Raw genomic sequence first — 25,679 nt, forward strand, 5'->3', positions numbered from 1 at the left:
GGACTGGTGCATCACTTTCAGAACTGACAATGCACAGTGCTTTTCCTGGCGCAAGCTCCTCTTATCCCTCATCGACTGCAGCTTTGACAACCATGGCGAAACTCTTCATCGCAGCATCACCGCTCATCGAAACTGACGCATCGTCCCTGCTGCACCTCGCATTTTTGACACCAGACTTCATCTCACAAGCTCCGTCGACAGAATCCTCAATGCCGACGCACAAGGACCTTGCACTGCAGCCTCATCACATCTCAAAACCGACACATCACCTCTTCTGCAAGACTCATCTTCAATGCGAATCCACACAGAGCTCTGCAACCAGGATTTAAGGTACTTTGTTCAGCGGGCCTAACTGGGTCCTTGTAGCTGGCCCGCACTCCATCGCAGTCCGCATGAACTTATGACTTTGTCCCAGTCCAGCATGACCACATATCTCTAACAGCGCATTTTGCTTCTTAGCGCAATTTTTACTTAAAACTTTGAAATTCAATATCTCAGTTCTACTTATTGGACTTTTGTTGTTTTGGTTTTGTTTTATTCATTAGACTAAGCTCTATCTCTCTAACCTGCCGTGCAGTGTGTGGTGTTTTCACTGTTTCCTGTTTGAAGTATTGCACAAATACTTTACACAGTGCCTTTAAAGTTAAGCCTAACTGCTCTGTGCCAAGCTACCAGATGGTGAGCACGGGTTAATTTAGCGTTGGCCTGCCTGTTACCCTGACTAGGATTGTGGTTGCTGCTTAACCAGGGATCATACCCCAGTCAACCAACAACCCAATTTCAAACACTTATTTGTTCCACGCTCATCTGAAATAACTTAAAAAGAGGAAATGTCTAATGCGCATGGACAGAGATATGCCACTGTTCTCCTGCACATTAATTCACAAAGAAATACTGTGATTCACTGCTGCGTCCGGGCTTTCCAAAAGATGCTGAATACAGAGAGAAAAGCGGTTCCTTCATACCCACTATTTTCCCGCTTAACAAAGGTAAGGTAAGTTACCTGCCTCGTCTGCTAACTCGCAACAGCCCAAATTAGCAGGCCTTCTCTCTAGAGTACTCCGGGATACCAATAGTTCCCCCAAGAGTTTCCATTATGTGTTGTGCTGCACAATCCCGCTGTTCCAGGCACCCCCCACATTCTAATGCAGCAAGGCCGTCGGAGGTCAAAGCCCAGCAGGGACCTAATGCTAAATCCTAGTCTCAGTCATGAGACAGGAAAAATGGAGGAATTGTGGGTATCGATGCTCATATGGGGAGGTGGGTTCTATGCCTGACAACTCCTATTTCCTAATTTGTTGTCTCTGTCATCAGGTGGAATCCACCTCAATAGTAATGACTAGGATGACGATGTAGGACTTAGGGATAATGCATATTTATCACGAAACCAGGGTAGAAGGTCAGTAGTGTTGAGATCAAGCACTGGTGAATGGGTACAAAGACGGGAGTGGTCTTGGCCTGTCCGAGTCACAGGAGCATCGCAGCCATGCTGGAAACTCAGAAGTGGATGGGACACACCGGAGAAATATAGCAGGTGTATTGCAAATGTACCATTTGTGAGGCTTACACCAGCCATGTACTCACATCATCATCCCACCGCCCATTCCACTGTGGGCATCTGCTCTCTCTCTCTTTTACTCTTTAGGGTACTGGCCCAATTACTCCTCTCACTTTCTATCACAGCCCCACTCTTTACGGCCATTATGAGTATTACCAGTGTCCAGTGCAGCTCATCACTGCTTTAAAATGGTGCCCAGCATAGTTTTCTCTCCATCTCTTCCAGGCTGTCCTCCTTTTTGGGTGGTGTGATTGTTTGAGCGGGCTCCCCGGGGAAGAGCAATGCATGGCCCGTGTAGATTAGGACCCTGCTCTCACATCACGCTCCGGTAATCCACATCAAAAGGCAAGGAAATGGGGATATCATGGCCACTCTCTCAGCAGGCACTGAACACACTGGATCATAGGAGGGCTCCGCATGGACCGCATGGCCAGTGAGCGTAGAAGTCAAAACAGCAGTTAGATGCCACACGGAATCAGTCTCTTGTGGAAAAGGTGAAGTACACAAAACCATGTGTGACCTAAAATTGTAAGTGGGATGGTAGGGGGAAGGGAAGTGCCTACCATACAAAGGAACTGAAGCAGGGGACGAAACATGCACCACAGGGACCAGCAAGAGTTAATTTTGACATTTTGCGCCATTGCTGTGTCTGAGGCACTACCGGGCAGCCCACAGAAGTGGCATGGAAGGACAAGAAGAGAGCCTGTTTGATGCAAAGAGGCACGCTACACTTTACAGATGTACGCAGAATGGCAACCACAACTTGATTGACAACATAAAGAGATTTACTTTTGTTGTCTCAAAGATTTGGCTGTGTATAAAACCATTCAATTTCCTCACCACCCTCCTTAGTGCTGTTTACATCCCGGTCTTCACTTTAACCTGCAAGAATTGAATAAGCTTTTTTCCATTTGTTGGTCCTGTTATCTACCTGGACCTTGTTCCAATATGATATCTGTACCTTTTGGTGTGGAATCGCTGGTAATTCACATTTGTAGCTTTCCTGATGAAGGCGTTTGGGTCGCCTAAACACGCATAGACTCGATTCCACTAAGATCTATCCACCCCCCCCCCCCCCCTCTGTTCTTTTTTGTCTCAGAACGGACACATTCATTGGGGAAATCATTCTTCCTTTCTTGGCTGACTAAATGAATGAAATACTTACCCTTGTCAACCATGCTGTCATTCATTTTGATGCAGTTGTGACTTTATCTTAAAATGTTTTCATAATTGCAACAATTATATTTAAAGTATCAAATAATATCAGGTGATCTGTTGACATAATCTCTGATCGTGTTGCCTTTACCCAATGAGAGACATTTGGATTATAAAGCATGCTGTTTTTAATCTGTCATGTAATTATACAGAAATAGTATATCATAGATTTGTAAATATGTTGTAAGAATAAAATGTATTTTATGAGTCATGTCTCGTTGCACACTTAGCCTTTTTTGAGTATCATTTAGCAATTATCAGATATATTGTTAGCCACATAGTTGCCATGGGGATGGTTTTGACGCAAAGAGGAAGCCAGAGAGTGTCAGGACAAGGCAGAGTTCACCAGCAGAGAAATTATACTGGCCTGGAGAACAGTAGACGTTAGAGACCAACCATCCATTCCAGTGAAGCTAGAGATGTGGCAACATCGAGAGGTAGAAGGACATGCTCTTTTCAAAGGGAGCTAAAGGAAACATGGGTGGCAAACAACTACACTTTTTTAGGTCATCCCCAGAATGCGCAGCTTCTCCCCTTATTGAGTCATTTCTCAGGATTTTTTGCAGAATTTTCTCTAAGAATGATGCAAAGGCATGCCTTTATAAAATGAAAGAGGACATCAATTCTCTGGGTCACACAGTGGACAAGTAGATAAAAGCACTGAAGACCATAATTTCCAGGGTAGTAGAATTTTGCCTCTAGAGAAGAAGTGTGAAGAGATTCTAACCAAGCAAGAAGATCATTGAGAACAGGTAGTTTTGCAATAATATCCAGATCAGGGGCCTGCCACAGAGTGTAAGACATACAAACATTCACGCACATATCATTACACTGGTTGCGAGACGAAGACTTCAAGGCATGACAGGACAATAAATGTTTGATGGTGAGATCACTATTCAAAAGGGAGTAAATAGAAAGCCCCGGAATAGATAGAACAAGCATTTGCAATGCAATAGGTCTCGCATTTACACAGGTTTAAGCTATTGGCATTGTAAATCACAATGCCTTTGATTTATGTTTTAAAAATGAAATCAAAAATAAAAGGCATTGTCATTTGCAATGTCAATAGCTCAAACTCGCGTAAATGCGAGACCTATTGCATTGCAAATGCTTGTTTTACTTTTCTCTGACTTAACATGACTGAGCATTTTATAGCTTTTTTTTGTTGAGTGAGGTGTGAGGGCAGAATAGAATACAGAGTGTCTTAATCCAGAGTGGATCCAAACGCACCTGTAGTTGGTTACCTTAGCTTTGATCTATGGTTATAGAGTCATGTTGGCTTTCATTTAAAAAAGCCATTTTTCTTTTATTTCACAAAAGAAGCAATCGTGAAAGTGTAACACTACCTTGGAAATATCTCCCTTTTCTCCCAAATAAAAGTGCCACTTGATGCTAAGTTGCATTCAGCTAAATTGACTGCCTCTTGTGTTGACTCCCTAACACAACTGGGAGCACAAGTGACATCACACATCCTTTGACTAGCGATGACATCATGGTGTTAACCCTTTCTTGAACCCTGCAGCAGCCTCCTATTTGCTCCAAAGAGGCTAGGGAAAGGCCAAAAGTGCACAGAAAACATGGCTTCCTTCTGGGTTTACTCTCTGTTCCTGCTGCCTCCTTCGTGATCCGTGGTCCCAAGGTAGCACAGCAGTGCCCGGGGGACCAGGAGGCAAGCTGCTTCTCCTGACCGGCATCCAGTACTAGATGTCTTTATGGCACTGAATGAGAGTTTCAAGGAAGCTGAGTTCTGTAGATACTTTCATATCTAAATTAGCTCATTCACTTTGAAAGTGACAACACACAGGATATTTAGCAAGAATCGTCTAAAAGGGGCAAGATACATGTAAAAACTAAGGGAGATGTTGAGGAACAATGGGGGCAAAACCCCAAAGTGCAAGCTTCCTTTTCAGACTAAAAAGGGACATACTTACTTCAACGTCTAAGAGATAAAATATATTTTTGGCTTTTAGTTGGAGACAATTCAATAATCGCAAAAAGGGATCTAAACGGACAGCTCGAAAAAAAAGCATTGGCATAGCCAATAGGTCTCGCTTTTGGGACCTTATAAGTATTTAGTTATGCAGCACAATATCCTTGGTGCAACAACATCAACTGTTGCATGGCTAAACACTTATAATGACCCAAAGGCGAGACCTATTGGCTATGCCAATGCTTGTTTTACAAGTTGTGAACTGCCTTGATTTTCAAATGTGGGCCACTTTTTTCCGATTCAATAATGGGGGCCACTTTTATTTTGCTACCCGGGACATTTTACTGTCCCTGTCCAGCCCTGAGGTCAAGAAAATGCCTTAAAATAATCTAGGTACCAACACTAGATGTCCACCTTTAACACCAACCTGTAATGGAACGAAGGCAATCAGCCAGAAACTAAAAACTGAAGAGAAAAAAATGATTTTTTTTTTCCTTTTTAAATATGACGAATGCTCTGTGGACAAGCAACTCAGATTTGTCTAGTAGATGGTCATTTGGGCTCTCACACCAACTTTCACTCTACACACACACATGTACAGACAGTCCAGTACAGCTTCATCTGTTAATCTGGTAATGCAGATAATCACAACACAACTCTGCCAATTCTAGGATTAGTCAAGAATATGTCAACAATTAAAATCTTCAAGCTGGAATCAGCAAAGGCTGTTTCTGTACTAGGCGGTTCTAAAGTTCATAAACTTGTACTTAAAATCCTCGTTACTGGTGAAGAGATTAAACACACAAGTGCAGATTCAACAATAGTGTATTCGTAGATTGCGCCCCAGCGCACCGGATACAGCCAAAAGTCCATGTTGTAAACTCTACCTGACCCAAAAGAATTACCACCAACAATTTCTACCTACCATTCCATCCTACTCAGTACATTACATCATATGCCCATAATTTATATAGAGAATACATTTACAGAGCAACGTATTAACCACCTAATTCACAAAGAAATGTAAACATCTACACTCACGGATTTAGACCTATGTTTTGGGGTACATTTTCCGAGTTATGCAGTTCTTGGAGATTTAGAGGAGTTCCTATGGGAAGTTGCAACAGCTGCAGATTCCAAGAAAGACTTCTGAAAAACGTAATACGCCAATGCAAAGACATTTATTTATGCATGCTTAATTGCATAGAGTATACAAGAATGCATGCATTAGTGCAGTTGAACGTTTTTACAGTTTTTTTCTCTACTTGGAAATTAGTTTTCCTATGCAGAAACCCCTTGCATTACTTCAAAAGAATTTTTGGATCCTCTATTCTCGTTCTCACGCTGGAAAGTAATTTACTCCTGCTCTCAATAGGAGTAAATCCCCGAATGCCTATAGGCAGAGAAAAAGATGAATACTGACAGCGTGCCCAAACTTTCTAAGACACCCCAACCCTAAAAGTGCACTCCTCACCTCTGGTTCCAGATGTACTCACAAGTAACATGACCCAAAATTGGGTAAGTGAGTGAAGAGATTTTTGTTTAAACTCACGTTTTGTGAATATTAATCAATTTGCACTCGTAAGTAGTGGCATTTGAACGTGCTAGTGTTCTTACGAGCAAATGTCTTTGTGAACTGGTGGTCTCTGTAGTCAGTCTATCCAACACTGTTTAATTAAACTGCATTCATTGTACCTAACTGTTCGTGCGTGGTTACCTCAGGAAACAAAAGGGCCCAGAGTTAATTAAAGTATCTTTGAACTGCCGTCTAAGTTCCAACCATTAAATGCCTATTAATGAGTTTTCTCTGACTTAACAACTGAAAAAATATGACATCAGCGCCTGCAGCTGTCTCAACAAAAACAACTCAATAAAGGGGGCCAATGTTAGTGTGCCAGGGATTAACTTTGACAATACAGTAATCTATTCATTCTTTAAATATTCCACCGAAGCTGCACGTTTCACTGTCATTAATCGACTGTTGTGCAACAACGTAATTGCAATTATATATGTCAAATCATTGGGTCTTCCTTTGGCCTCAATGTAGCCAGTAACAGCATGACACCTCCAGTGATCCAATAACTGGTAAAAGGTTAGTGTTTTGTTATTTTTCTATTTCCCCCTCCCCCCCACATTAACCACCCTATCCCTCCCCCTCCCCCGCACCGCCATACCCGATCCGTGCCAGCCACCACAGCCTAATGGCACCTTTATTCCGGCTTTTGTTAGGGGCGAAGTTGGAATCTGATAAGCCCCTTCCTCGCCTAAAAATTGCTGCTCGGAACAAAGGCAGGCAACTGCAGACCTGTTGAAAGTGTCCTGGTATTAGAGAATTACACTGGTTCGAATTTAGGGAGAAGTAGGAAAGAAACGTGGCACTCCGCTGAACGTGGTTAGCTTTGCAGCAGGGTAGACCGCATGTACCCTCTGAAAATTGTGGCTAGACGGCGCTTTCAGAGTGCTCAGAGTGCTGTACCATCCGTGTGTGTTGTGATAGCACTAAAGCTGTACTTCCACGCTTACTTTATTTTAAGCTGCAATTCCAGCTGAATGTAATAAGAAAGCTACACTTCTCTTGCTACTTCAAGCTCGGCGCATTTTTATCTGAAAATTGTGGCTTCCTCGATGTCACGGTTACAGATTTAGTATTCGGACAACATTTCCAATCGCTTCCCTTCAGAAAACAAGCTGTCGCCATTGTGCTAAAAAGATAGTGCTTACCTAATAAATAAAGAACACTGGATGACGCCGCAGGCAAAAGATCCAGCCCGGGTGGGCGGGGCCAAAGGAGACAGTGAATGAACAAATAAGCCTCATTTTCAATCGGAGGCTAGCGTTCAGCATAAAGGATGATGACAGCCAATGAGAATCATGGGCGGGGCTTCCACTCACTTCGGAAATCTGCTTGATGACAATATATCTCGTGGAACGAGTAGCGCATGCGCGCTCCAGCGCTAGGCGAGACCTAAAAATGAATATGGGTTAACTGAGCAGAGAGATTCAATTACTTCCATGTAGGACAGTGGGTAATGTCGGCAATTGCAAGATGTGTGGTGGCAAGAGATTGCTCAACTTCCAAGACATGGATGCTAAAGGGGTCCACACCAAGCATCTACTGTCCACTATATAGAAACTGATACAATTGAGTCAGCAGGGAAGACACCAAGTCAAAAGTCCTAGGTAAAGAACTTTCAGAGGACGGTGGTCACCGAATTCACTACAGGGCACGCAGAACTATCTGTAATGCCAAGGGGAGAGAAACATTATGCAAAATAACAATAAATTGGTACCATACCCCAGCAAAAAAACATTAATCGGACAGGACAAGCCTTATTTCTGCAAAAGGTGCTGTGAAGCAGAAGGCACATTAGATCATTTACTATGGGATTGTAGTAGATTTGTTACCCTCACAAAGGCTAAATTCAATATACCGATCCCACAGGGCCTGGGCGTAAAATTATTGGAGTTTTCGTACCCTGGGGAGAGATCACTGAGGGCTGTAAAGGGGAAGTAAGTGGCAATGACTTTAGGGATTGCTCTCCAAGCGATTCTGGCACTATGGGGGGAGAAAGGTTTTCCCCATATCAACACAGTACATTTAGAATATGGGACTCTCTTTCTGTGGAGAAGAGTACAGCCTCATTGCAGGATAAAATTCCTGGCTTACCTCACAACTGCGACCTGGTTCGGGATCATCAAAACTCTGCGGAAAATCTTTCCGCTCAACCCCCTCCAGTGCGCAAACAAGCAGCCCTAGTGCTAATTTCATCCAGGCTTGATTATTGTAATGCGCTTTACTTCGATAATAATAGGATGGCACAAACAAAGCTGCAAATTGTGCAAAATGTAGCGGCAAGACTGACCTTATACATCTCCAAACATCAGTCAGTCTCTAGAGGATTATTCGAACTTCACTGTGAAAAAGCGCATTATGTTTAAAGCAATGTGTATTGTTCACAAAGCCCCGTTGTGAGACCGGCCTCGTGGCGTGGGCCCTCCCGACCAGCAAGTGACACTACAACCACGCCGAACCTCGTGGGCACGGCCTCCCGGCTTCCGTGGACCAACATCCCGAGGGCCGACCAGATCCCCAACACGCATGCCCGGCCGAGGGAGAACGAAACCCCCCCCCCAAACCAGACCGTGAGGCGCCGACCCTGTCACACCTCTGGTCTCTTCCCCGAGGGAGGTTTCGATCAACCACCAGGCCCCCGGTGAGCGGGCGCCTCTCCTGCTGGGCGTCTGGAGTCCCTCCCGGACACACCTGAACAGATCAAGGGGCCGAGCGACAGGAAACCCCGACACACCGCCCCCCAGGCACCAGACCCCTCTCCGCGAGGACTCCGGACTTCAAAGAGGAGGGGGAGTATAACAAGGGGTGCTGAAGGGACGAGAGGCAGAGAAGACCTGGACTGACGAGAGCCTGCGGACTTGGTCGCGGCTCGATCGCTCCCCGAACAGAAGAACGCTAACCGAACTCCGAACCACCTGAGCCCTGCGGACGCTGTCGCGGCTCCCCGAACTCCGAACCATCTGAGCCCTGCTGACGCTGTCGCGGCTCCCCGAACTCTGAACCATCTGAGCCCTGCTGACGCTGTCGCGGCTCCCCGAACTCTGAACCATCTGAGCCCTGCTGACGCTGTCGCGGCTCCCCGAACTCTGAACCATCTGAGCCCTGCTGACGCCGTCGCGGCTCCCTGAACTAAGACCCTCCGGTGCCTGCTGAGTGACTCGCGGCCCGCTCCTCCAAAAGAATCGGCAGAGATCGCCGAGAGAAGCAACATCCCCTCAGCTCGAGGATTGAGAGCTGGGCGCCGGATACCTCGCAGAGACACTGATTGAAAGACTGTCCCGCTACCCCTTTCCCCTCCATCATAAGATCGCTGCCGCTTGTGGCATTAATTCTGCACCTGCCTGCCGGATCATAAAGATCCCTGATAACCACCGATAAAAGCTTATTATCTTACAACGATTTACTGTGTGGTGTCCCTCTATCCGAAGAAGAGAGAAACGTAGCGTGTGCGATCCTAGGTGCGAGACCCTTCCAGGAAGGGCCTCCCTGCTCTTGCTCGGCCTAACTCTGGGAAAGGTGGGCCTCAGGGTGGTCAGGAACACATTCCGCAGCCTCCCCGGGGAACGCCTTCCAACATTTGGTGGCAGGCGACGGGATCCGAGCCAACACCTAGAGATCGTGCAGTAGACGGCTTACGCACTACCAAGAAGAATGGAAGGAGAAACTTCCCTAGGTGCCGCAGGCACCAACCCGAGCACGGCATTCCAAAAAGACCAGTTAGAATCTTATACGCACCGAGAACTGAAACAATTTTGCAAAGACTTTGGAATCGCTACCACCGGACTAAGCACGAAAGAGGACTTCCAGGGGGCATTAAAAACCTGGGTCGAGGCAGAAACTCCCCGGACACAAACAGAAGGAGAACCTCCCAACGAACCACGAAGCAACCCGGGGAGGAACGGCGCCCCCGAGAGGGGCCTATCCCCAGAGGAACTAGCGGACCGAGAAAGAGATCGCAACCACAAACTGGAACTAGCAAAATTAAAAATCGAAGGAGAGCTAAAGCTGGCTGAGAAAAAACTGGCGGTGGAACAGTTACGCCTACAAGGAGAACTAGAGGAAAAGAAACGACAGAGAGAACACGACGAGAAAAAACTCCAACTAGAGCACGAACGTAGCCTAAAAGAAATCGAGCTCAAGGCTAAGAAGGCGGAGGCCCGACCCTCGGAAACCCAACCCATCTCCTCCACCGTGGAACCAAAGGTCCACATCCCCAAAGATGTGGTAAAAGAATACTATAAGAACGACGATATTCAGCAATGGTTCAAGGCCTACGAAGTCGCCATGACCTCCCACCGAGTCCCGCAGAAGGACTGGGGGGCCGGGCTGTGGGGCCGGTTCCTGAGCGAGGGTAGAGATACCCTGCTGGACCTGCCCTCCACCGTGATGAACTCCTACAGTCACATGAAAGAGGCTCTAGTAGCCAGATATGGGCTCACCCCTGAAATGTACCGGCAACGGTTTAGAGACTGCAAAAAGATACCCGGTACCACCTGGGTGGAGTACTTGAACTTCTACAGCCGGGCCTTGGACGGATGGATCAAGGGCAGCAAGGTCTCCACCTTCGAGGAGCTGTTCGACCTAATCGCATGGGAACACTTGTCCGCGAATTGCTTCGTAGAGCTGCGCCAGCACCTCCTGGACAGCAAACTCACAGACCCTCGAAAACTGGCCGTCGAGGCTGACCGATGGGTGAACACCCGGGCCTCCCGGGGCCCCGTGGGGGACTACGGTCGCCACAGTCAGGGACCCCCCCGCCAGAGGGGCGGAGGGAATCAAGGCCGGCAAAGGGAGCTTCCGGGGGGATCCCCGCTCAGCCCTCCCAGAGGACAATCTCCGCCCTTTCCAGCTCCACCTCCGGCCAGCACCGGACGACCAGGGAGGCCGGGGCCCCGAGTGAGGATCACCTGCTTCCGCTGCCAACAGACCGGACACTATGCCAGCGACCCCCAGGGTCCCCTGTACCAGCGGTCCGCCACAACAACCCCGCCGACTCGACAGATGGCCTCCGTAGCCCTGGGGGAAGAGATAGAAGACTCCGAAGAATGGGAACCAGCCGCCATGGCCTTGGTCTCCCTAGGGGATCGAGAGATGGTCCCCGGAACGTCCCTGCCCGCCAACACGAAGAAGTACCGACAGCAGGTGATGGTCAACGGTCACCGCATCGAGGGCCTCCGGGATACGGGGGCGAGTGTCACGGCGGTTCATTGTCACCTGATCTCCGAGGATCAGATCCTGCCTGGCGCCTTTTGCCCCGTCATCTCCTCAGACAATTCCGAGAGCCTCTGTCGGATGGCCCTAGTCCCCTTCGAATGGGGGGGAGTCACCGGCAAGTTAAAGGTGGCGGTCCGAACCTCCCAGCCCGTGGACTGCCTCCTGGGCAACGACCTTGAGAACTCCCCGTGGGGACAAGTGGAACGAAGAGCCCACCTCGAGATGATGGGCCTCCCCGAGTGGGTATGCGCCACCACGCGCTCAATGACTCTCCGGGCGCCTCCCTCCGAGGGGGAAGAGCCCATGCCGCTAGACACCGCCACCACCCCCGAGATCCAGAATACACCACCAGAGGCCAACGACCCCCTTCTGGACGAGCCGACCGCTCCCGACGAAGGGTCAGTGCCTCCCGACCCCGAAACCCTGACCCACCTCGAGGACCTGCCAGAACTGGCCCAGTGGCCCTGCGAAGGGGGCCCCTCCCGTGAAGAATTCTGCCAAGAACAATCCACCTGCCCGTCCCTCATCGGACCCCGACAACAGGCCGAGGCCCAAGCAGCAGGTGACCAGACTGGCACCCACTGGGTATACTGGGAGGACGGCCTCCTGTACAGCGAACAGAAGTCGGCCGAGTTGGGATCGGCCCGGGTACTAGTGGTACCCCTACGCTTCCGAAGTCTCCTCCTGGGCCTGGCCCATGATGTACCCCTGGCCGGATACTTAGGCCAAGATAAGACCTACCAACGGCTCGTCACCCACTTCTATTGGCCCAAGCGAGCAAATGTGGAGGCCCACTGCAAGTCCTGCCCCACGTGCCAGGCCAGCGGAAAGAGTGGGGGCAAGCGCAAGGCTCCGCTACAGCCCTTCCCCGTCGTCAGTACCCCTTTTGAGCGGGTAGGAATCGACATTGTGGGACCGCTGGACCCCAAGACCGCCCAGGGCCACCGGTTCATCCTCGTCCTAGTGGATCATGCCACCCGTTACCCCGAGGCCATCCCTCTCCGCACCGTGACGGCCCCCGTGGTGGGCCGGGCCTTGATGGGGATCTTCTCCCGCATGGGGTTACCCCGCGAAGTCGTGAGTGACCGGGGTACGAACTTTATCTCCCGTTATATGAAATCCCTCTGGCAGCAGTGCGGAGTATCGTACAAATTCACCACCCCGTACCACCCCCAAGGAAACGGACTAGTCGAGCACTTTAACAAAACGCTGAAAGGAATGATCATGGGCCTCGATGAACCCCTACGCCGGAGGTGGGACGTCCTCCTCCCATGTCTCCTGTTCGCCTACCGGGATGTTCCCCAAAAATCCCTGGGATTCAGCCCATTCGAACTATTATATGGACACCCCGTCCGAGGACCCCTGAGCCTGGTCAAGGAGGGGTGGGAAACAACCCCCCGGGGAACCCCTCCGGACGTGTTCCGATACATCTTGGCGCTCCGCAACCAGACCCGAAAATTCAGGGAACTCGCAGAAGCAAACCTCGAGGCCAGTCAGGAAGAAATGAAGCGCTGGTATGACCAGAATGCTACGCTGGTCGAGTTTCAGCCGGGCCAACAAGTCTGGGTCATGGCCCCGGTGAGACCCTGCGCTCTCCAAGATAAATGGACTGGGCCCTTCAAGGTGGTCGAGCGGAAGAGCCAAGTCACATATCTCATCGATGTGCAGTCCCCGCGGAACCCCCTCCGGGTTCTCCACGTGAACCGCCTCAAGCCCCACTTTGTACGGACCGAATTAAGTCTACTCCTGGCCACCGACGATGGGGCCGAAGAAGACACCGAGCCCCTTCCAGACCCCCTGGGGGCGGAGGAAACCGATGGATCCGTGGAGGGAGTGAGACTGTCGACCGCCCTCACAGCCCAACAGACCGACGACTGCCGCCAGCTACTAGGGCAGTTCGCGGATCTCTTCTCCCTGACCCCCGGGGTCGCCAGCTGGTGTGTCCACGACGTGGAAACCGGAGACAGCCCGCCAGTGAGACATCGGGCCTACCGGGTCCCTGATCGGGTCCGGACCTGCATCCAGACCGAGGTGGCAAAGATGTTAGACCTCGGGGTGATTGAACCCTCCGACAGCCCCTGGGCCAGCCCGGTAGTCCTGGTTCCGAAAGCGACTACCCCGGGTGTTGCCCCCGAGCTGAGGTTTTGCGTGGACTACCGAGGCCTCAATGCAGTCACCCGAGCAGACGCTCACCCTATCCCCCGTGCCGACGAACTCATTGACCGCCTTGGGGCCGCCCGCTACCTCAGCACCTTCGACCTGACCAGTGGGTACTGGCAGATTGCCCTCACCGAGGGAGCCAAGGAGCGCTCCGCCTTCTCCACCCCGGATGGGCACTACCGCTTTAGGGTGATGCCGTTCGGAATGAAAAATGCCCCGGCCACCTTCCAGCGGCTGGTGAACAGGGTCCTGTCCGGACTAGAGGGGTTCAGCGCAGCATACCTCGATGACATAGCGGTCTTCAGCTCCCAATGGGCCGAGCACCTCCAGCACCTCCGTCAAGTCCTGCTGGCTCTGCGCCGAGCCGGCCTCACCGTCAAAGCTAGCAAATGTAAAATTGGGCACGGCTCCGTAACCTATCTGGGGCACCAGGTGGGGAGTGGGCAGGTCACCCCCCTCCAGCCGAAGATCGACGCCATCTTGTCCTGGGAACCCCCTGCAACCCAAACGGAAGTCCGAGCCTTCCTGGGCCTCACCAGCTACTACCGAAGGTTTATTAAAAACTATGGCAGCATCGCAGGCCCTCTCACAGAACTAACCTCCAAAAAACACCCCAAGAAAATACACTGGACTCCCTCCTGCCAGAAGGCGTTCGACACCCTAAAGGCCGCAATGTGCGCGGCTCCAGTGCTCAAAGCACCCGACTACGCCCAGGAGTTTGTGGTCCAGACGGACGCCTCGGAACACGGCATCGGGGCAGTCCTCTCACAGTACGACGACAAAGGCATAGATCAGCCCATAGCCTTCATCAGCCGAAGGTTACTGCCCCGGGAACAGCGGTGGAGCACAATTGAACGAGAGACGTTCGCAGTAGTCTGGGCCCTCAAAAAGCTACGGCCCTACCTGTTCGGAACACACTTCCGAGTGCAAACAGATCATTGACCCCTGCGGTGGTTGATGCAGATGCGAGGGGAAAACCCCAAGCTGCTACGCTGGTCCATCTCTCTCCAGGGGATGGATTTCACTGTGGAACATCGCCCCGGGACTGACCACGCCAACGCGGACGGCCTGTCCCGATTCTTCCGCTTCAGCGAGGAGAACTCCCAAGTGGATGGGTAGTTCTCCCCGCCTTTCAGCTGGGGGGGGCACGTGTGAGACCGGCCTCGTGGCGTGGGCCCTCCCGACCAGCAAGTGACACTACAACCACGCCGAACCTCGTGGGCACGGCCTCCCGGCTTCCGTGGACCAACATCCCGAGGGCCGACCAGATCCCCAACACGCATGCCCGGCCGAGGGAGAACGAAACCCCCCCCCCAAACCGAACCGAGAGGCGCCGACCCTGTCACACCTCTGGTCTCTTCCCCGAGGGAGGTTTCGATCGACCACCAGGCCCCCGGTGAGCGGGCGCCTCTCCTGCTGGGCGTCTGGAGTCCCTCCCGGACACACCTGAACAGATCAAGGGGCCGAGCGACAGGAAACCCCGACACACCGCCCCCCAGGCACCAGACCCCTCTCCGCGAGGACTCCGGACTTCAAAGAGGAGGGGGAGTATAACAAGGGGTGCTGAAGGGACGAGAGGCAGAGAAGACCTGGACTGACGAGAGCCTGCAGACTTGGTCGCGGCTCGATCGCTCCCCGAACAGAAGAACGCTAACCGAACTCCGAACCACCTGAGCCCTGCGGACGCTGTCGCGGCTCCCCGAACTCCGAACCATCTGAGCCCTGCTGACGCTGTCGCGGCTCCCCGAACTCTGAACCATCTGAGCCCTGCTGACGCTGTCGCGGCTCCCCGAACTCTGAACCATCTGAGCCCTGCTGACGCTGTCGCGGCTCCCCGAACTCTGAACCATCTGAGCCCTGCTGACGCCGTCGCGGCTCCCTGAACTAAGACCCTCCGGTGCCTGCTGAGTGACTCGCGGCCCGCTCCTCCAAAAGAATCGGCAGAGATCGCCGAGAGAAGCAACATCCCCTCAGCTCGAGGATTGAGAGCTGGGCGCCGGATACCTCGCAGAGACACTGATTGAAAGACTGTCCCGCTACCCCTTTCCCCTCCATCATAAGATCGCTGCCGCTTGTGGCATTAATTCTGCACCTGCCTGCCGGATCATAAAGATCCCTGATAACCACCGATAAAAGCTTATTATCTTACAACGATTTACTGTGTGGTGTCCCTCTATCCGAAGAAGAGAGAAACGTAGCGTGTGCGATCCTAGGTGCGAGACCCTTCCAGGAAGGGCCTCCCTGCTCTTGCTCGGCCTAACTCTGGGAAAGGTGGGCCTCAGGGTGGTCAGGAACACATTCCGCAGCCTCCCCGGGGAACGCCTTCCAACATTTGGTGGCAGGCGACGGGATCCGAGCCAACACCTAGAGATCGTGCAGTAGACGGCTTACGCACTACCAAGAAGAATGGAAGGAGAAACTTCCCTAGGTGCCGCAGGCACCAACCCGAGCACGGCATTCCAAAAAGACCAGTTAGAATCTTATACGCACCGAGAACTGAAACAATTTTGCAAAGACTTTGGAATCGCTACCACCGGACTAAGCACGAAAGAGGACTTCCAGGGGGCATTAAAAACCTGGGTCGAGGCAGAAACTCCCCGGACACAAACAGAAGGAGAACCTCCCAACGAACCACGAAGCAACCCGGGGAGGAACGGCGCCCCCGAGAGGGGCCTATCCCCAGAGGAACTAGCGGACCGAGAAAGAGATCGCAACCACAAACTGGAACTAGCAAAATTAAAAATCGAAGGAGAGCTAAAGCTGGCTGAGAAAAAACTGGCGGTGGAACAGTTACGCCTACAAGGAGAACTAGAGGAAAAGAAACGACAGAGAGAACACGACGAGAAAAAACTCCAACTAGAGCACGAACGTAGCCTAAAAGAAATCGAGCTCAAGGCTAAGAAGGCGGAGGCCCGACCCTCGGAAACCCAACCCATCTCCTCCACCGTGGAACCAAAGGTCCACATCCCCAAAGATGTGGTAAAAGAATACTATAAGAACGACGATATTCAGCAATGGTTCAAGGCCTACGAAGTCGCCATGACCTCCCACCGAGTCCCGCAGAAGGACTGGGGGGCCGGGCTGTGGGGCCGGTTCCTGAGCGAGGGTAGAGATACCCTGCTGGACCTGCCCTCCACCGTGATGAACTCCTACAGTCACATGAAAGAGGCTCTAGTAGCCAGATATGGGCTCACCCCTGAAATGTACCGGCAACGGTTTAGAGACTGCAAAAAGATACCCGGTACCACCTGGGTGGAGTACTTGAACTTCTACAGCCGGGCCTTGGACGGATGGATCAAGGGCAGCAAGGTCTCCACCTTCGAGGAGCTGTTCGACCTAATCGCATGGGAACACTTGTCCGCGAATTGCTTCGTAGAGCTGCGCCAGCACCTCCTGGACAGCAAACTCACAGACCCTCGAAAACTGGCCGTCGAGGCTGACCGATGGGTGAACACCCGGGCCTCCCGGGGCCCCGTGGGGGACTACGGTCGCCACAGTCAGGGACCCCCCCGCCAGAGGGGCGGAGGGAATCAAGGCCGGCAAAGGGAGCTTCCGGGGGGATCCCCGCTCAGCCCTCCCAGAGGACAATCTCCGCCCTTTCCAGCTCCACCTCCGGCCAGCACCGGACGACCAGGGAGGCCGGGGCCCCGAGTGAGGATCACCTGCTTCCGCTGCCAACAGACCGGACACTATGCCAGCGACCCCCAGGGTCCCCTGTACCAGCGGTCCGCCACAACAACCCCGCCGACTCGACAGATGGCCTCCGTAGCCCTGGGGGAAGAGATAGAAGACTCCGAAGAATGGGAACCAGCCGCCATGGCCTTGGTCTCCCTAGGGGATCGAGAGATGGTCCCCGGAACGTCCCTGCCCGCCAACACGAAGAAGTACCGACAGCAGGTGATGGTCAACGGTCACCGCATCGAGGGCCTCCGGGACACGGGGGCGAGTGTCACGGCGGTTCATTGTCACCTGATCTCCGAGGATCAGATCCTGCCTGGCGCCTTTTGCCCCGTCATCTCCTCAGACAATTCCGAGAGCCTCTGTCGGATGGCCCTAGTCCCCTTCGAATGGGGGGGAGTCACCGGCAAGTTAAAGGTGGCGGTCCGAACCTCCCAGCCCGTGGACTGCCTCCTGGGCAACGACCTTGAGAACTCCCCGTGGGGACAAGTGGAACGAAGAGCCCACCTCGAGATGATGGGCCTCCCCGAGTGGGTATGCGCCACCACGCGCTCAATGACTCTCCGGGCGCCTCCCTCCGAGGGGGAAGAGCCCATGCCGCTAGACACCGCCACCACCCCCGAGATCCAGAATACACCACCAGAGGCCAACGACCCCCTTCTGGACGAGCCGACCGCTCCCGACGAAGGGTCAGTGCCTCCCGACCCCGAAACCCTGACCCACCTCGAGGACCTGCCAGAACTGGCCCAGTGGCCCTGCGAAGGGGGCCCCTCCCGTGAAGAATTCTGCCAAGAACAATCCACCTGCCCGTCCCTCATCGGACCCCGACAACAGGCCGAGGCCCAAGCAGCAGGCGACCAGACTGGCACCCACTGGGTATACTGGGAGGACGGCCTCCTGTACAGCGAACAGAAGTCGGCCGAGTTGGGATCGGCCCGGGTACTAGTGGTACCCCTACGCTTCCGAAGTCTCCTCCTGGGCCTGGCCCATGATGTACCCCTGGCCGGATACTTAGGCCAAGATAAGACCTACCAACGGCTCGTCACCCACTTCTATTGGCCCAAGCGAGCAAATGTGGAGGCCCACTGCAAGTCCTGCCCCACGTGCCAGGCCAGCGGAAAGAGTGGGGGCAAGCGCAAGGCTCCGCTACAGCCCTTCCCCGTCGTCAGTACCCCTTTTGAGCGGGTAGGAATCGACATTGTGGGACCGCTGGACCCCAAGACCGCCCAGGGCCACCGGTTCATCCTCGTCCTAGTGGATCATGCCACCCGTTACCCCGAGGCCATCCCTCTCCGCACCGTGACGGCCCCCGTGGTGGGCCGGGCCTTGATGGGGATCTTCTCCCGCATGGGGTTCCCCCGCGAAGTCGTGAGTGACCGGGGTACGAACTTTATCTCCCGTTATATGAAATCCCTCTGGCAGCAGTGCGGAGTATCGTACAAATTCACCACCCCGTACCACCCCCAAGGAAACGGACTAGTCGAGCACTTTAACAAAACGCTGAAAGGAATGATCATGGGCCTCGATGAACCCCTACGCCGGAGGTGGGACGTCCTCCTCCCATGTCTCCTGTTCGCCTACCGGGATGTTCCCCAAAAATCCCTGGGATTCAGCCCATTCGAACTATTATATGGACACCCCGTCCGAGGACCCCTGAGCCTGGTCAAGGAGGGGTGGGAAACAACCCCCCGGGGAACCCCTCCGGACGTGTTCCGATACATCTTGGCGCTCCGCAACCAGACCCGAAAATTCAGGGAACTCGCAGAAGCAAACCTCGAGGCCAGTCAGGAAGAAATGAAGCGCTGGTATGACCAGAATGCTACGCTGGTCGAGTTTCAGCCGGGCCAACAAGTCTGGGTCATGGCCCCGGTGAGACCCTGCGCTCTCCAAGATAAATGGACTGGGCCCTTCAAGGTGGTCGAGCGGAAGAGCCAAGTCACATATCTCATCGATGTGCAGTCCCCGCGGAACCCCCTCCGGGTTCTCCACGTGAACCGCCTCAAGCCCCACTTTGTACGGACCGAATTAAGTCTACTCCTGGCCACCGACGATGGGGCCGAAGAAGACACCGAGCCCCTTCCAGACCCCCTGGGGGCGGAGGAAACCGATGGATCCGTGGAGGGAGTGAGACTGTCGACCGCCCTCACAGCCCAACAGACCGACGACTGCCGCCAGCTACTAGGGCAGTTCGCGGATCTCTTCTCCCTGACCCCCGGGGTCGCCAGCTGGTGTGTCCACGACGTGGAAACCGGAGACAGCCCGCCAGTGAGACATCGGGCCTACCGGGTCCCTGATCGGGTCCGGACCTGCATCCAGACCGAGGTGGCAAAGATGTTAGACCTCGGGGTGATTGAACCCTCCGACAGCCCCTGGGCCAGCCCGGTAGTCCTGGTTCCGAAAGCGACTACCCCGGGTGTTGCCCCCGAGCTGAGGTTTTGCGTGGACTACCGAGGCCTCAATGCAGTCACCCGAGCAGACGCTCACCCTATCCCCCGTGCCGACGAACTCATTGACCGCCTTGGGGCCGCCCGCTACCTCAGCACCTTCGACCTGACCAGTGGGTACTGGCAGATTGCCCTCACCGAGGGAGCCAAGGAGCGCTCCGCCTTCTCCACCCCGGATGGGCACTACCGCTTTAGGGTGATGCCGTTCGGAATGAAAAATGCCCCGGCCACCTTCCAGCGGCTGGTGAACAGGGTCCTGTCCGGACTAGAGGGGTTCAGCGCAGCATACCTCGATGACATAGCGGTCTTCAGCTCCCAATGGGCCGAGCACCTCCAGCACCTCCGTCAAGTCCTGCTGGCTCTGCGCCGAGCCGGCCTCACCGTCAAAGCTAGCAAATGTAAAATTGGGCACGGCTCCGTAACCTATCTGGGGCACCAGGTGGGGAGTGGGCAGGTCACCCCCCTCCAGCCGAAGATCGACGCCATCTTGTCCTGGGAACACCCTGCAACCCAAACGGAAGTCCGAGCCTTCCTGGGCCTCACCGGCTACTACCGAAGGTTTATTAAAAACTATGGCAGCATCGCAGGCCCTCTCACAGAACTAACCTCCAAAAAACACCCCAAGAAAATACACTGGACTCCCTCCTGCCAGAAGGCGTTCGACACCCTAAAGGCCGCAATGTGCGCGGCTCCAGTGCTCAAAGCACCCGACTACGCCCAGGAGTTTGTGGTCCAGACGGACGCCTCGGAACACGGCATCGGGGCAGTCCTCTCACAGTACGACGACAAAGGCATAGATCAGCCCATAGCCTTCATCAGCCGAAGGTTACTGCCCCGGGAACAGCGGTGGAGCACAATTGAACGAGAGACGTTCGCAGTAGTCTGGGCCCTCAAAAAGCTACGGCCCTACCTGTTCGGAACACACTTCCGAGTGCAAACAGATCATTGACCCCTGCGGTGGTTGATGCAGATGCGAGGGGAAAACCCCAAGCTGCTACGCTGGTCCATCTCTCTCCAGGGGATGGATTTCACTGTGGAACATCGCCCCGGGACTGACCACGCCAACGCGGACGGCCTGTCCCGATTCTTCCGCTTCAGCGAGGAGAACTCCCAAGTGGATGGGTAGTTCTCCCCGCCTTTCAGCTGGGGGGGGCACGTGTGAGACCGGCCTCGTGGCGTGGGCCCTCCCGACCAGCAAGTGACACTACAACCACGCCGAACCTCGTGGGCACGGCCTCCCGGCTTCCGTGGACCAACATCCCGAGGGCCGACCAGATCCCCAACACGCATGCCCGGCCGAGGGAGAACGAAACCCCCCCCCCAAACCGAACCGAGAGGCGCCGACCCTGTCACACCTCTGGTCTCTTCCCCGAGGGAGGTTTCGATCGACCACCAGGCCCCCGGTGAGCGGGCGCCTCTCCTGCTGGGCGTCTGGAGTCCCTCCCGGACACACCTGAACAGATCAAGGGGCCGAGCGACAGGAAACCCCGACACACCGCCCCCCAGGCACCAGACCCCTCTCCGCGAGGACTCCGGACTTCAAAGAGGAGGGGGAGTATAACAAGGGGTGCTGAAGGGACGAGAGGCAGAGAAGACCTGGACTGACGAGAGCCTGCGGACTTGGTCGCGGCTCGATCGCTCCCCGAACAGAAGAACGCTAACCGAACTCCGAACCACCTGAGCCCTGCGGACGCTGTCGCGGCTCCCCGAACTCCGAACCATCTGAGCCCTGCTGACGCTGTCGCGGCTCCCCGAACTCTGAACCATCTGAGCCCTGCTGACGCTGTCGCGGCTCCCCGAACTCTGAACCATCTGAGCCCTGCTGACGCTGTCGCGGCTCCCCGAACTCTGAACCATCTGAGCCCTGCTGACGCCGTCGCGGCTCCCTGAACTAAGACCCTCCGGTGCCTGCTGAGTGACTCGCGGCCCGCTCCTCCAAAAGAATCGGCAGAGATCGCCGAGAGAAGCAACATCCCCTCAGCTCGAGGATTGAGAGCTGGGCGCCGGATACCTCGCAGAGACACTGATTGAAAGACTGTCCCGCTACCCCTTTCCCCTCCATCATAAGATCGCTGCCGCTTGTGGCATTAATTCTGCACCTGCCTGCCGGATCATAAAGATCCCTGATAACCACCGATAAAAGCTTATTATCTTACAACGATTTACTGTGTGGTGTCCCTCTATCCGAAGAAGAGAGAAACGTAGCGTGTGCGATCCTAGGTGCGAGACCCTTCCAGGAAGGGCCTCCCTGCTCTTGCTCGGCCTAACTCTGGGAAAGGTGGGCCTCAGGGTGGTCAGGAACACATTCCGCAGCCTCCCCGGGGAACGCCTTCCAACACCTGTATAATGCAAATCCTGGAGGAATCAAAACCACATTTCAATGGTACACCCCAATCAGAAATCTTCTCTCAGCAGAGCATAACTTGGCTGTGGTCCCCTGATTTCGTAAAACAAGATGGGGAGGCCGAGCCTTTTTGGTGGCGGCAGCTAAGCTTTGAAACTCACTTTCTTGTCAGCTTACCTGCCTGAAGATGCATACTCCTTTCAGGAAGGCCTTAAAAACCTGTCTTTTTACCCTTTAAGGAGGTTAGAATTAACTGAGTAATTTAGAGCCAGCTAATTGTCGAGTTGCATATCAGGACTAACTGTTGGCGCTATTTGTGCGCTCTTATAAATCCCTCTCCTTTCATTCCATTTAATCTTATCGCTTATTTCAAGGAGCTCACATGCATGAAATATTTCAAGGTACAACTTATAAATCAATGAGAGAGCTCCAAGATGTAGAGGAGGAAGATATATTGTGGATTGTGGCTCTGAATGGGTGCCATAAACTGAGTTTTTTTCTATACAAGGGGTTTGAGAGGATTGCCACTGTGTGGCTAGACTCTAAGGGGCATATGTATCAAACGATTTTGTATTCGCAAATGCTGCGATTCGCAAAAAAACAGCGTTTGCGAATACAAAATCGCAAAACACGATGTATGAGCCATTTTCGCATCGCATTATTAAGGAATCGCTAATTTTGCGATTCCTTAATTTTGCGTAAGCATTTAAGGAATCGCAAATTGCGATTCCTTAAATGCTATGTAACAAGCACCCAAGTTGTGAGATTTCTCCTTAAGAAATCGCAAATTACCACCAACTTCAAGTTGGTGGTAATTTGCGATTTCTTTGAAAAATGCACTTTTTGGCATTTTTCCAAGTGCCATGTGGCGCATATACACGCCCTTAGGGCATGTATGTGCGCCATATGCGCACACATGCTCATTTCAGGGGTGCATCAGGGTGTCCTTATGACACCCTTGAAATTATTCTTAATTTGCGATTCTCTAATTGCGAATCGCAAATTGAGAATGACTTCCCATTCATTCCTATGGGCCTCCTGGCCCATAGGAATGAATGGGAAGGTATTCCTTAATTGCAATTTCGCAATTTGCTAATCGCAATTAAAGAATAACCAGAAATCGCAAAATATTTGCGAATTTTTAAATACATCCCGTTTTGCGATTCTCAAATAACGATTCTCAAAAAATCGCTATTTGAGAATCGCAATAACGGATTTTGATACATATGCCCCCAGCTCACTTGCAGTACTTGTCTTGGAAACTGCAAAATCGTGTTTTTAATATTTAAAATTTAAACTCGAAATCCTACCTCTTCGTCAGCAATAAGTGTTACACGTATTAAAAAACAAATGAACAGTGTTAATCCGAAATCGCATGCTGGGTGTCTTTCTCCATGACTAAGTCCATGATCACAATGTCGCAATTTTAATTTGGGTGCTTTTATAGGCTATGTGCGCGTGCCTGCAATTCAGGTGTTTTTGCAGGTGGTGTTTTCTTGGTTCCTCCTTTAGACGGATAACTGTGCATGTATTAGCTGGGCTTAACCTCCCATGTCTTCTAGTGAAGGCTGTGTAATCACCACCTTTGGGCCACATCTGCTCAGTGTAGTTTGCTGTGGTGTGAAATGCCTAGTCATTCACTCCACGGCCAGCTTAGGGGTTCCAAAAGTTTACATTTATTTTGCTTGTGCGTGTGCCTTTGCTCGCTCAGACCCCTTAACTATTCACGTTTGCAAAATGCAAAACATTTTCACAGGGAACTCTCCCTTCCTGTGTGATTTCCCCAAAGACATTTTAGGACGTTTGAGAGGGAGCTTGTCGGTTAAGAGTTTCCCTAGATGAGCTTGACCCACCACGGCAACATGATTTTATGTTGAGGTTCATAAAATTAAGTGGTCATCTGCGAGGCATCGAGAAACAAAATCAAGCCATTGAGGAAGTTGGATATATTTTTTCTGGTCTTGACCTTTTAATTCAATAAAGCTAACATAATCGTATAAGACTGAAAACTGTTTATGTGACATGCATCCAATTAAACAGATTTACAGAAAAGGAATACGGCTTTAAGAAGCAGAAATAATTAAGCTTGTGAAGCGCTCAATGCAGTATCTTGCCATGAGAATACATGATTTACTAACAGAACCTCTTTCGATGAAGTCAATTGATCGTGAATATTTATCCTGAACATTTGTCATATGTGTCTGTTTTCTCTTCTTCTTTCCAGCTCAGTTCTCCGTACACACCAGAGTGAAAAAGTGGAGTGCAGAAATCCGAAATATTAAAAGAGAAGCTTAATATCTGTACAAATACGAAGCTTTCATCAGAATCGTTGTTATATCAACCTCATATTACAATATAATTCTACCAGATGTATGCTGTGAACTGTATGTGCATGAAGAGGTACTTTCCAAAATCCTCTGTGAGGCAATGGATTGTGTGGGGGAGGGAGGAAGAACTGGGGGAGGGAGGAAGAACTAAAAAAGGGTATTCAAGTTGGAATTTTATTCTAAGTTTATAGCGGTATTTAAAAATGTTGTCAGCATGTTCCATCATGCATATTTCAACAGAAGAAAGGGAATCATTAGAATGACTACATTTTGTAGATTTCTGTCACAAGCAAAGTTTAAAAACACTCCTCCAGCAGGAGAGGCCGGTTTGTGTGTGGGAGCCGCTTGATGTTGATTTAAGATAGCAGAAACAGAGAGAGCACTGTAGTTTTTAAAAGTATATTTTCAATATAATGCATACCTAAATTGTTTTTATCGGTAAAAAAAAGTACCTATAGCTAAGATCTGTGTAACTCTGTGTAACCTATGATGTGTGTTCTTCAGAGACCGTTTAAAGGAACCTTCCGATTCCTAAATGGGTAGGACATTCCAGCATTCCTTTAAATGTTTAGAAATTAGTCAAGCGTTTGTAAGACGTTTCAGAAAGCTACGTCTGTAAGCTAGACGTGTCATGTTGTCAAAGAAGAATACATATCCTGAAATTCTGCCTAAAAACTTTCTAGATCTAACTAAATCAAAGTTTAATACCGATGTATATATTTTTATATCTGTCCCTAGTTTAATAAAAACTGGTTTTGCAGATTACGTATTTCTTTAAATGTTATTAAATGTAGTTCATACTTGTTGTAAACTTTCCAAAAACATTAATGAAGGGATCATGGTTGCCTTGTTGCATTTAGGAGCAGACCGGCCTTTAGGGCAACCAGGCAGGGCCAGATGGGCGTGTCTGACAGATCAGTGTATGGGCTCTTTTTTAGGTCGAGCCTGGGCACTGCATGCGCTGTCCTGCGAGGCATGCTGTATTCGACTATGGACTTGAAGCCCCGCCCACTCTCTGCCCATATTTGTCATTGGCTTGTGTTATTGTCCTTCATAAATGCTGGCTTCTGATTCGTTAATAGGCTTTTTAGTCCCTCCTTAGTACCGCCTTTGCTTCATTTGTAACCTCCCATCAGGACTGGCCCTTTTACTTCCAGGTATGTCTTATTTAGTCTGTAAGCACTATTTTCTTTAATGAGTTTCTCCTACTGCAGGCACGACATGCTTTCCTGAAAC

General features: G+C 51.8%; 1 protein-coding gene across 1 annotated transcript in view; it reads left to right on the top strand.

Moving 5' to 3' along the window:
- The window catches only part of STAT4 (signal transducer and activator of transcription 4), a 772,166-nt gene extending 746,963 nt beyond the window's left edge, over positions 1 to 25,203 (top strand). Inside the window, exon 24 of the mRNA XM_085648785.1 lies at positions 24,341 to 25,203. Coding sequence (XP_085504911.1) covers positions 24,341 to 24,367 — 27 coding nt within the window. The 3' untranslated portion in view covers positions 24,368 to 25,203. The remainder of the gene's footprint in view (positions 1 to 24,340) is intronic.
- The last annotated feature ends 476 nt before the right edge of the window (positions 25,204 to 25,679 follow it).

This window comes from Triturus cristatus, chromosome 3_2 (genome assembly GCF_964204655.1).
Source record: "Triturus cristatus chromosome 3_2, aTriCri1.1, whole genome shotgun sequence".
Classification (NCBI taxonomy): Eukaryota; Metazoa; Chordata; class Amphibia; order Caudata; family Salamandridae; genus Triturus; species Triturus cristatus.